This window comes from Palaemon carinicauda, chromosome 23 (assembly GCF_036898095.1).
Source record: "Palaemon carinicauda isolate YSFRI2023 chromosome 23, ASM3689809v2, whole genome shotgun sequence".
Classification (NCBI taxonomy): Eukaryota; Metazoa; Arthropoda; class Malacostraca; order Decapoda; family Palaemonidae; genus Palaemon; species Palaemon carinicauda.
Window position 1 is genome coordinate 98,779,002 of NC_090747.1, and position 12,381 is coordinate 98,791,382.

Genomic DNA, 12,381 nt, shown 5'->3' on the forward strand with positions numbered 1-12,381 from the left:
CTTGAACACAATCCACCAGCATTTTTATTCAGACTGAAAGAATAAGCAGAAGATTAATAAAACCAGGATATAAATAAGGCTGCAATACAGCTGAAATCAAAGTGAAGGTTACAGTAGGGTCTACAGGGCCTATCCTACAACTAACTTTGTTACAAACTTTAGAGGCTGTTTACATCTGAAGCCAAAACCAACCAACTACAGTATTAGACAATGGTTTGTATTTATGTAAAACTAATTATTCTACAATACAATAATCCTAAAAATTGAGTAACATAAGTTGGCCCCTTTTAATTTGATGTGCTGGTTAAACAATGATATTACATAAATGGCAGCAAAAAATTTTACCTCATTTCTGATGGCATTATCATCTATTAATGTTTAAAAAATAATGTATGACTTATTTTCTTTTATTCAAACTATGTACAAAACCATTAAAATCATGTAATGTTGAAGAGTAACCTTTTACTGACTAAAGATAAAACTAAACACTGTAATTTCCCTGAAAGTCAAGTTTAGAGCTTTGAGATTACACCCTTATGAATAAAATATACAATTAATATCTATGATGAATCTATAAGCATTAAAGTCATATTTAACTAATATTTGATTATTTTTAAGTTTAGAATAACATAAAGAAACTTCAACACTTTGCATAGTTCCTCTTCAATGACAGTAAATCATGTTGGGTTACTCTAAAACTCAAAGTTTGTTTGACAAACTATATACTAACCATTCTAATGCTAAAGAAGTGAATAATTCTAAATCATGGATAATTTACTGTCATTTTTCTGTACATAACAATAAATCTTAAATACAGGTACAGTTATGTCACATTAAAAGAGTAAAGTAGTAAATGGATAGAGCTGACAAAGAGAAAAATAATTAAACAATACACTGTTGACACATACACACTTTATTCAGATCAGAATATAACAGTACTTTTAAGAATTATTCAAACATTCATACACTAAATAATTTGCAATGAGGCATTCCACTCGCATATATCATACATACTACGAGAAACTTAAAATCTAGGGCATGTGTAATATACAGCTTTAGAAATAATCTAAACATCAACTTATAAACAATAAGTTATCTAATATTGATCCATTAGTTTATGGGGTGGAGTCGTCCAAATGGCCGAGGAAGTACGCTTGAAGAATCTCCTGCGGGCTACTGGGAAGATTTCCACAAGATCTGGCATAGATAATAGATCTTCTGGGGCAAATATGGTATTTATGTCTGGTGGGTAATATTCTTGATTTATAAGGGCGGACCTCAACTGATTTGCTGCAATATGAAAAACAATTTACAATCAAAAACCATTTACAATCACTTTCTTACCCCCAATTCTACCTCTTTACAGTATGGAAAGGCAGTCTCTCCATAAAATGGTTATATATGCATATTTTCCTTTCATATTTACATTGCTTTCAAAGTTAAAATATGATTTTGAAGAATACAAGACTGTCTGACTGATAACAACATGAAGTAAATTAAATGCTAACTGCTCAAAATTCTATGCTCTTTAAGAGGCTGGCCTGCAGTATTATTAGTTTCCAGGAAAAAAAAAAGCTTTTAAAGTAAAAATGTTTTCATAAAACCCATCAATCACTTATTCCTACATAAACAAAAACCTTTGTCCTGTTATAGGAGTATGGGGTTGCTGCCAGGTGGACGGCAAAGCTCTCGCTTTGGTTTCAGCTGCATGCTAGCACAGACTTACTTTTTGCTACCTTGTCTGACTGTTTCACTCTTTTTCTTTTTCTTTTAGATAGAATAATTGTGATGGCAGATCATCGTGTTTGAGAGATACACATACTACATGTCTGTTGCTGTCATTCCCTTCCTAGTCAGGCCTTATATCGACGACAACGTTAACCTAAGGAAGTTGCCGTTACTTAGATATTGCTAATGGTCCATCAGAGGAAGGTTTTGCTGTCACCGAGCATTTAAGGGGAAGGGTATTGTCCTTTTTCTATCCCTGCAGTGTCTTCCTGACCTAAGAAAGACACTGAGCCTATCACTTGATAGTGTTGTCTACTCCGCTTTGATGTTGGGGTGCATCATCGTTGGCTTGCACGACCAAGTCGAAGGTAAACTTAAAGTTTTCTGTCTAATCTTAGTTAGATTTTTCACACTAATTTCTAGAAGAAAAAGTAGAAGACATCATTTCAGTCCAGAAAGACTAATTGATAGAAGTTACATATGCATAGACTCTGATCGATCTTGCCCTGCTTGATTGGGACATTGAGATATGAAGGACCAACCCATAAAGCAAGAATCTTCACCCAGTAGCAGATACTCACGAGACACTTTGTGTCACACTTTTCAAAGGCAAAAGCACTTAGTACTTTGTCAGCCTTTCAGCTTTTGAGAGCACAAGAGCTAGGGGCACTTCGGCTACTATAGGCTAGTCTACCCTGACGAGGAAGAAGGGACTTTGTCAGGGTACAGGTACTCCTCAGATATGCAAGTATTCAAGGAGGAGGATTCTACTGAAGTATATGTCAAGACCCCACCTCAAAAAAACAGGTAGAGGAACAGAAGTCAGAAATTCCCTTTTACAGCTACTGTGAATGGCGAGATGCCTGTAAAGCTGTTAAGCAATGTGGCAGAGAGATGAAAAAGAAGTCCAAGACTGATTCCACCTACCATTGCCAACTCTGGCCCTCCCCTCACTCAGAACAACATTCCAGACCTACAATCTGAAATTTCCAGATGTGACCCAGTAGATTCTTCCTGATGGAGAAGTCAACTGGGGGCCAGAGACCAATAATCCATCACTCAAGATGGACACAGCAAGCACCACCATACAGTCCATTACGGTATCTGGAAAGACTTCATGCTTCCTGTGGATTTAAATATTTAAATGCTGATACTCATCCATTGGTCCTGCAGAGAGTAGTGTACTCGTTCAAAACCCTGTGCTATGGACTGTCTACCATTCCTAAAATTTTCACGTTGGTGTCCAGTTGGACAGACTGGAACAGGATTCATCTGCTGAATATCTCAACAATTGGCAGATTCTGTCTTCCTCCAAGATATAGTTGCAATAGGATCAAGAGACACCCTTTTCCTTTTGCAACGATCTCTGGATCGCGGCCAACAGGGATAAGTTTCCTATCCGACGTTCATAAGCAGACACGTGGAAGTTGGGCAACATTTTCTGCACAAAAATAAACTAATGGATCAAAAGAGGCTACATCTTTTGGCACTACTTTTATCATATGAAAAGCTAATGTATCATTGGCATCTCCAATTGATATCGCTTCAGTGGGGTCTGAAGCGTCAATAGTTAGCAACCATCTGGTTCCAGACTAACAACATACAGTATACTGGATAATCTAGCTGGTGACTAAATGACAAAAACTTCATCAGGGGAACTTCCTCACCTTCAGAAATGCTACAATTTACAGATACATCCAAGGAGGGATGGGGCGTGGGGATATGGTCAATGGAAGAAAATCACTTGCATATCAACCTTCTGGAAATGCAATCAGCATTGGAAGCTTTCAAACAGAGTATGATAGGGCCCTTGGTAGTTTTGAGCAACAACACTACTGTTATGGATTACTTCAACCAAAAAGGGGTCCACTGTTTCACAAACCCTGTTCATGTTGGAAAAGCAGGGTCATACTTGGGTAGTTGTCGACGTGGTAGAACTGTTGGTGAGGTTCAATCCAAAAAACAGGAATGGTCTAGTGAACACACTCAGTCGTCAGGGACATGGTGTATGCTCGGAAGTGGTCCCTACATCCTTGCATGGCAGAAAGGCTTCTTGCTCTTTGGGAGTTGGCACTGATTACACCACTTGGTTGAATAAAAAAAAAACTTCCAGTACAGTATACAGTATTGGTCTCCAGTCCAGACCTGTTGGTAGCATTCGAGGATGCCAGGTAAATCTACCTACATACCTTTCTTCTCATTTACCCAGTTCACTGATTACTTAATAGATAGCTGCCAACATCCAGGTTCAGGATGATCCTGATGACTCACAAGTGGCTAAACACCGAATGTTTTTCATATCTTTCTCCGTTGAGAAAGCTCCTCCTCCGAAGGGGAGAGGCTGTTGCTCAGCTTTGAACCAGGCTTTTAGACTAAGAGCTTAGATCTTTCCTCTTCATGAGAATCTTCTTGGTTCATGAGGAGCTACAGTCTTGCCCTCCATGGGAACTCGAACAACAAAATGGAAAGTCACTCGAGTCCTCGGGTGTCTCAAGCAAGCAGTACGATCCCTTGAGATGCGCATCAGACAGAAATCTCACCCTCAAGTCAGAAGACATTATATTCTTAGCCCCAAATGAAGTGAATGGAATGTCTGCTTCACCTAAGTTCCTCTAAATCATTTCTCAACAATAAGCGACTACCGGGGATCAAGATAACTTGCTTGTTGTATGATGACACTACCTAGAGAGAACTCTGAACTTCAGACAGTCTCCCCCAAAGATTTTCTCAGCACCAGAAGAATAGAAGAGATCCAACAACACTTTCTGGTATCCTGGGATGATCAGATGTGCTTATCTTGCAAGCGAAGGGACAGGAAAACCATCCCAGTACTAACGCGAATGAATAGTGATATCAGATCTACCCTAGCTTTCAGGAGGAACCTGTCAGTGGCGCAGATCTTCAAGGCATGAAACTTCAAACAAAAGACACCCTTTGTTGCTCACTACCTATGGGATTATACCATTGAGTTACTGGATAGTTTTACTACTCGCCCGATGGTAGTTTCCCAATAAGTTGTGTAGAGAACCTAGCTCCCTCACAAGACATGAAGCATCACATCCAGGATGGCAGTCGTGATGCAAGACTAGAATGAGAGACAAGAGTGGCTGGCCTACTTTCCTCTTCTTTCTTCTCCTCCTTTGGGGTGTACTAGTCGTACCTTTATGTGCTGTACCGAACATTAGGTGCAGGTTAGCCGCATGATCGAACTTTTCCTTACGTACAAGTTTTGTTTAGAAGTATCTCCCTCCATCCTCCCAGATGAGGGGTGGTTGGAGAAAATGGATGCAAACTCATATCATGTAAATGATCATACATCCAGACATTATATTCTCTATACTTATGTAGGTTCTTCCATGACCGTCTACCAAACACCTAGTAGGGGACCTACCTAACACCTGTGACATCTCTTTGCCCAGGTCATTAGGAGGTTGACATGAGTCAGCACTTATTTTATAGGTCCAAGTGGCTTGACATCTCGGGTAAGTAAACCAGCCAATTCATTTATAGGAACTTACTTCCTCCTAAGGACAAGTCTCCTATTAAAGGACGAAGGTTCGCATTTGTGTAGGAAATGATCAGTAACTTAAGCAATTTTTATTTTTCTAACTATATATATATCTGTAATCATAATCCTGTTATAGAACTCAGTTTCGTTACTTTAAAAGTTGTGATACTGTGCAAAATGACCCTTTTGAATGTATGAGAAATTCTTTACCATACTTGCAATACCATTCTATAAACGAGCATTTGCTTTTGCGAAATATGGTACTTACATTTTTTTTTTTACTCGACAAAACCAAAAATAATAGAATACAAACCCTGAGCCCATGTTGGAATAACCTTCTTTGGAGCTTCTTCATCGTCAGTTGAGTCGTCGCTTTTAATGTTGTTGATACCATAATCGTGTGGATTATTACTTCCAGTGGCCATGGTGAATGTTGAATTAGCGTTCGTACTTTCTGGCGAATCTTTGTTGTATGTCTCATTGTGTTTATCACTAGCCTGCAAAGATCAAGTTTGTTGTTTAAATATTCTCTATTTATGACCATGAATCAATTATATATATAAAGTTTAACCAGCCCTCTGAGCATAATGAGACCTCTTTAAGGTCTGCTCTATAAAGTTTTAGGGGGAAAAATAAACATAAATAAGTGCATATAAACTAAAAACTAGAATGAGCACTCAGTAGAGCGCATACCTTCTTCGCCTATATCTTGAATTATTCAGATTTTGGCACAAGTTTCATGCAAATCAAATTAAAACTTACTACGACTTCATTTTTTACCAAATGACTCCCAAAATCTAATTAAATAAGCTATCCACCTCACCAAATTTAATGAGATTCAGTCAAATAGTTTTTAGTTATATGAATCACAAACAGACAGACATAAAAACATGTGCCTATCGAAGCATAACCTTTGCAAAAAAGTTGGTGAAGGTAAAGAGAAAATTTTAGCAGTCACCACACGGCTTATCTGAACCTTCGCTGGGGCTATAGAGGAATGAAGGTAAAGGGGTGGGGAGGTGTAAGGGTAAGGGGAGGGTAGTCATAGTAGAGGCAGCAGTCGGATGTTGTTCCAGAGAATGTTGTTGAAGGAGAGGTCTAACTGGTGAGGGTCCTATGGTCGTGGTTCTATCACGCCCCAGTATCTATACCGACACTCATTGAGTGAGCGAGCTGGGTTAATTCCTGGTATTCCATGCATTCCTTTTTTCTCTGGTATATTTAGCAATATTTATACCTTAGAAATGGTGCTTAAGGAGCATTTCAAGGAGCGACACAGGTCGAGCCCAGAAATAGATTTTTCCTTCTTCGAAATCCCTTTATCTACAGTTGGCCCTGTCCACCCATAGCTTCCTATCTTGAGCTGTTCTCTTCACTCTTGTACAGTACGACTCAAATTTTCTCTTACCCTTGGTTTATATATTTGCAAATTCTAGTGAAATATCATAATCCAAATTTACTTCTTTTGAACTATATATTCCTACTCTTAAATACTTTCTATACCATCCTTACTTTAAAGTTTACTGAACTTAATAAAAAAATAAACCTTTGTTAAATCAATGAAAATAAAGTGGAATACTCTACCATGGTCCCTCTAGCAGGCAAACAAGCTATCCTTGGTCAAAGATTTTCAGTCATATTTTTAACAGTAGTTTTACTCTTTACAAGTTATCATCAAAGGAGAAAAAAGGTAATCAATAAATATTCATTCATTACTCTCCCTTCAATGACCAAGATATTATCATTACAAGCTAGGCTATAACCATAGTTGGAAAAGCAAGATGCTATAAAAACTCAAGGGGCTCCAACAGGGAAAAAATAGCCTAATGAGGAGAGGAAAAGAAATAAATTACAAAAGAAGAATAAACAATAAAAATAAAATATTTCAAGAACTATCTATAGGCTATAACCATAGTTGGAAAAGCAAGATGCTATAAAAACCCAAGGGCTCCAACAGGGAAAAAATAGCCTAATGAGGAGAGGAAAAGAAATAAATTACAAAAGAAGAATAAACAATAAAAATAAAATATTTCAAGAACTATCTATAGGCTATAACCATAGTTGGAAAAGCTAGATGCTATAAAAACCCAAGGGCTCCAACAGGGAAAAGTAGCCCAGTGAGGAAAGGAAACAAAGAATTACAAAAGAAGAATATACAATCAAAATAAAATATTTCAAGAACTATCAATCTATGTACCAAGGTACTTTTCCCCATATTTGGGGGGAAGAACAAAAGGGGACTTTTCCTCTCTTTGCTCATCCCAGCCTGACAAGGGATTCAGCCGCATTTGGTTGGTTGGAACAGTAACCTTAAATTATACCCTTCACATATAAACTATATACCTCAAACCTAGTCAAAAGTAATTTTAAAGCATACCAAACCTTGTCAAGAGTAATTTTCAAGCATACCAAACCTTGTCAAAAGTAATTTCAAAGCATACCAAACCTTGTCAAAAGTAATTTTAAAGCATACCAAACCTTGTCAAAAGTAAATTTAAAGCATACCAAACCTTGTCAAAAGTAATTTTCAAGCATACCAAACCTTGTCAAAGGTAATTCTAAAGCATACCAAACCTTGTCAAAAGTAATTTTCAAGCATACCAAACCTTGTCAAAAGTAATTCTAAAGCATACCAAACCTTGTCAAAAGTCAAGTACCGAAGAAATATCTCCACTTCAACTACAGTACGCCAATCTTAATAAATGAGAAGAATATGTATAGCAGAAGTAAACCTTACCGTTTTGCTTGTTCCAGCTTTATTTGCCGCAGCTAGTCTTTCCTTCTCGCGGAGTTTCAGCTGTTCCATTTCTTTCCTTTCACGAGCAATGCGCTCGACTTCCGCAACTCTCCTGGAAAATCATACCACTTTAAAGTACTGCTTTAACAACCAAATTCACTCAATCAAATCAGTGTGATAAAAACATGGAATTTAAATCAATATTTATTATTTCTATACTTCCCTGATGTTCATATACTTCTTGAAGGTGGTTAAATGTCTTATTCCATCGTAAAATCTAAAAAGATTGAATTTTCTTTCACAGTGGACTATTGAGATTATACGGGAGTGTATGGCTATGAGGATGTTTAAGTAACCTATCACCACGTTACTCTTTCAGTTTTGAAATAGAAACCCAACTGTCTCTTGACATCATTTGTCAGTGGGGGATGATGATGATATGAATGCAAGAAATAATAGATTATATTAGTAAAATTCAATTTCTTACTTCTATGAACCTGGGTGATAGGAGGATAGATGTGAGCGAGGCAAGAGAGCGTGCTAGAAATAGGAATGAATGGCGAGCGATTGTGACGCAGTTCCGGTAGGCCCTGCTGCTTCCTCCGGTGCCTTAGATGACCGCGGAGGTAACAGCAGTAGGGGATTCAGCATTATGAAGCTTCATCTGTGGTGGATAATGTGGGAGGGTGGGCTGTGACACCCTAGCAGTACCAGCTGAACTCGGTTGAGTCCCTTGTTAGGCTGGGAGGAAAGTAGAGAGTAGAGGTCCCCGTTTTGTTTCTTTGTTGATGTCGGCTACCCCCCAAAATTGGGGGAAGGGCCTTGGTATATGTATGTATGAACCTCCCCTGTCAGCCATATTGCTGAATCCGACCCTCTGATGGAGGTGGGACGAGAAGGAAAGAAATTTAACCCTCAATAATAAATCTACAGCCGTCAGCCTCGCCTCGCAACCGATCAAAACAAAGTTCAGTGTTAGCAACCTTAACTGAACAGCCTCATGTAATAACTTGCATATCTAGAAATAGAAATCCATAACCATGAGGGGTAAAAGGAAACATCAATACAAAAGAATGAAAGAACTAAGATTTCATATGTAATTTTTCTCAACTAAACAATGCTGGAGCCACATACCTTCTACAATCTAGTTCCCAATAGCATCCAATTTCTTATTGAGAAATTTAATACCATAACTTCAAACATCTAAAAAATTTGATTAAAAGAATAGGATTATTTATCCTGCAAGCCCTACAGCTATCATTGCATCCTTATAAGAAAACCAGTCTAAGGAGACATGCTTGGCAAAAACCGACCTGACACGCCACAGTGCTGCTGCCAAAACTTTTCCCAAAGTGATTACTATAAAATGTAAGAGAAGTCTTTTATCTGATCCAAATCCATTTCTCCGAGCTTCTGTCACTAAAACCCTTGATGAGGAATGACAAGTCATCCTTGGGAAGAAGACATATTGGATTACTAATTCCATAAAGTAGGAGATGTTGAATGGAGAAGTATTGATTTAAAAGCTCAAGATAGAGACGACTGGCGAAATCTAACCGAGGCCCTTTGCGTCATAGGCATAGGAAGAGATGATGATGATGAATTGCACAAAAAGAATTAGAAACCTTTCTCCTAATTTTTTTAAGTCGGTTGAACAAAACTTAAAACCTGCAATCTACAAGCAACATATAATACAAAGAAGAAGGCTCTCTCTCTGCTTCTTCAACGCAGTCTGTGCACATAGTAACCGACACTGGAATCCATTCAAATTGAAACAACAAAAGCCTTTGAATGTACACATGTAATTGTCACCTATTGTGACCCTTTGGGGGCATATAAATACCTTACCCCATTTATTTATGTGGGAACTCATCATTAACTCAAGCCTCCTTCATGCATTGTGACAAACCTCTCAAATGGGGAAAAGAAACCTAGTTTCTGAAGTACTACCGACCTTTATCTCAAGTGAAGAAAAATGAAAATTTGAGGAAGGTAGGTAAAGGAGAAAATAATTTCTCAACACTAATTACCACATTACTGTACTGGATAAAGCATGTAGCTCACTTATATGTTTAGCAGAGGTCTAACATAAGATAAAAACTCTGTGTCAGATCTTCAAAATAAAGATGTCCCAAAGGCTCAAAAAGAGTACTCTTCAAATAACGTAATACGTCTAAATTCCATAAGACCTTCTTTGTTACAACAGATGGTTTTTCAATAATAAAGGACCTAAGTACTTTGGTGATAATACCACAAGTGGATAAATCTAATCCTAGATGATTGAGAATGGTAATGAACACAGATCTATAACCCTTATTTGCTGAAACATTCCTGGAACTACACTAAACATAATAGGTCCTCCAATGTCTTTATAAGAGAATATTGGTAAACTGCCTTTCAGAGCCTAATATAAACACTCTATGGGACATCAGAAAACACACTTTCTCTGAGAATACAGTGGAACATTTCCATGTATGTCTGTTCAGACCAGAAACGTCAAGAGAAATGAAAAGGCAAGGCAGAGATAAATTACCCTGGTTCTCTTATTGACATATAATCCAAATACTCCACTCGAGGAGCAAAGCCATTTTAGGAAAATAAAAAGGGGATTTCTTTTAAATTTTAGGACAGACATTGCACATTTATCCAGCATCAAGAAGCAATATGTATGTTAACCCTTTTACCCCCAAAGGACGTACTGGTATGTTTCACAAAACTCATTCCTTTACCCCCATGGACGTACCGGTACGTCCTTGCAAAAAAATGCTATTTATTTATTTATTTTTTTTTTTAATATATTTTTTATCATTTTTTGAGAAACTTCGGGCATTTTCCAAGAGAATGAGACCAACCTGACCTCTCTATGACAAAAATTAAGGCCGTTAAAGCAATTTAAAAAAAAATTACTGCAAAATGTGCTTGAAAAAAAAATAACCCCTGGGGGTTAAGGGTTAGAAATTTTCAAATAGCCTGGGGTTAAAAGGGTTAGAAGAGAATATTGGTAAACTGCATTTCAGAGCCTAATATAAACACTCTAGGGGACATCAGAAAACACACTTTCTCTGAGAATACAGTGGAATATTTCTCTGTATGTCTGTTTAGATCAGAAACGTCAAGAGAAATGAAAAGGCAAGGCAGAGATAAATTACCCTAGTTTTCTTGACATATCCAAATACTCCACTAGAAGAGCAAAGACATTTCAGGAAAATAAAAAGGGGATTTTTTAAAAATATTAGGACAGACATTGCACATTTATCCAGCTTCAAGAAAGAAGCAATATGCATGTCATGGAGGTTTATATTAACCCTTTTACCCCACCATAAGGTTAAATTTTGAGCACATTTTGCTATATATTCTTTTTAAATTGCTTTTAAAAGCTTAATTTTTGTCATAGAAAGGTCAGGTGGGTCTCATTCTTTTGGAAAATGCCTGAAGTTTCTCATAAAATTATCAAAAATATGTAAAAACATTAATTAACAGTGTTTTGCAAGAACGTACCGGTACGTCCTTTGGGGGTGAAAGGGTTAATAACCCAACTTGACCTTTCAATAAGCCAAACGATTGGAATCTTGCCGAACACATACTATGTAAGAATTTTATATTGCCAGTCTTTATACATATAAGGTATGAAAAATATGAAATAACCAATAAAATAGAAAAAACGAGCAAATCTTACTTCTTTCTCTTTTCCTCTTCTTGAAGTCTTAACTTCTCTGCTATTCTCTCTTCTTCAATTTTCTTTGCCTCCTCCGCTTTCCGTGCTTCATCCGCTAACCTCTTTTCTTCAAGTCTTCGTTTCTCCTCTTCCATCTAGAGAAGTAAGAAGGGACGAAGAATTAGAGAGGCATTTAATACAAAATTTAACTAATATTAATACTTAATTTAACAATAGTAAGACTTGATAATTATAAGTTTTATTCACTATTACTAGTAACAATAGATACATTCAAATCATAAGATACATTTGCAGCCTAGCAACAACGGAATGAAAAATAATTCTAATTGGAAAGTATTTCACTCCTACAACAATCACTTAAAATCTAAATATTTTAAGTAATTTGTCTTTTTCCTAATTTTACAAACCTGAGGGCTTTAACAGCAGTATTTCTGGGCTCGACCTGTGTCGCTCCATGAAATGCTCCTTATAGCACCATTTCTAAGGCATAAATACTGCTAAATATACCAGAGAAAAAAGATGCATGGAATGCCAGGAATAAACCCAGCTCGCTCACTCTAATGAGCGTCGGTATTGTAACTGGGGCATGATAGAACCACAACCATAGGTCCCTCACCAGTTAGACCTCTCCTTCTTCAACATCCCCCGGAACAACGAGGTGCCGATCTACACCCCGACTGCTGCGTTCTACTACGACTATCCTCCCCTCACCCCTACCCCTCCCCACGCTCC

General features: G+C 37.5%; 1 protein-coding gene across 2 annotated transcripts in view; it reads right to left on the reverse strand.

Moving 5' to 3' along the window:
• Positions 1–393: 393 nt before the first annotated feature.
• Positions 394–12,381, reverse strand: part of LOC137617286 (inner centromere protein A-like) — a 48,334-nt gene continuing 36,346 nt past the window's right edge. For both annotated transcript variants that reach the window (XM_068347281.1, XM_068347282.1), the window contains exons 14-17: positions 11,650–11,783; positions 7,974–8,085; positions 5,550–5,733; positions 394–1,290 (exon numbers count right to left, since the gene is read on the reverse strand). In XM_068347281.1, the coding sequence (XP_068203382.1) occupies positions 1,097–1,290; positions 5,550–5,733; positions 7,974–8,085; positions 11,650–11,783 (624 nt within the window). In that variant the 3' untranslated portion in view covers positions 394–1,096. The remainder of the gene's footprint in view (positions 1,291–5,549; positions 5,734–7,973; positions 8,086–11,649; positions 11,784–12,381) is intronic.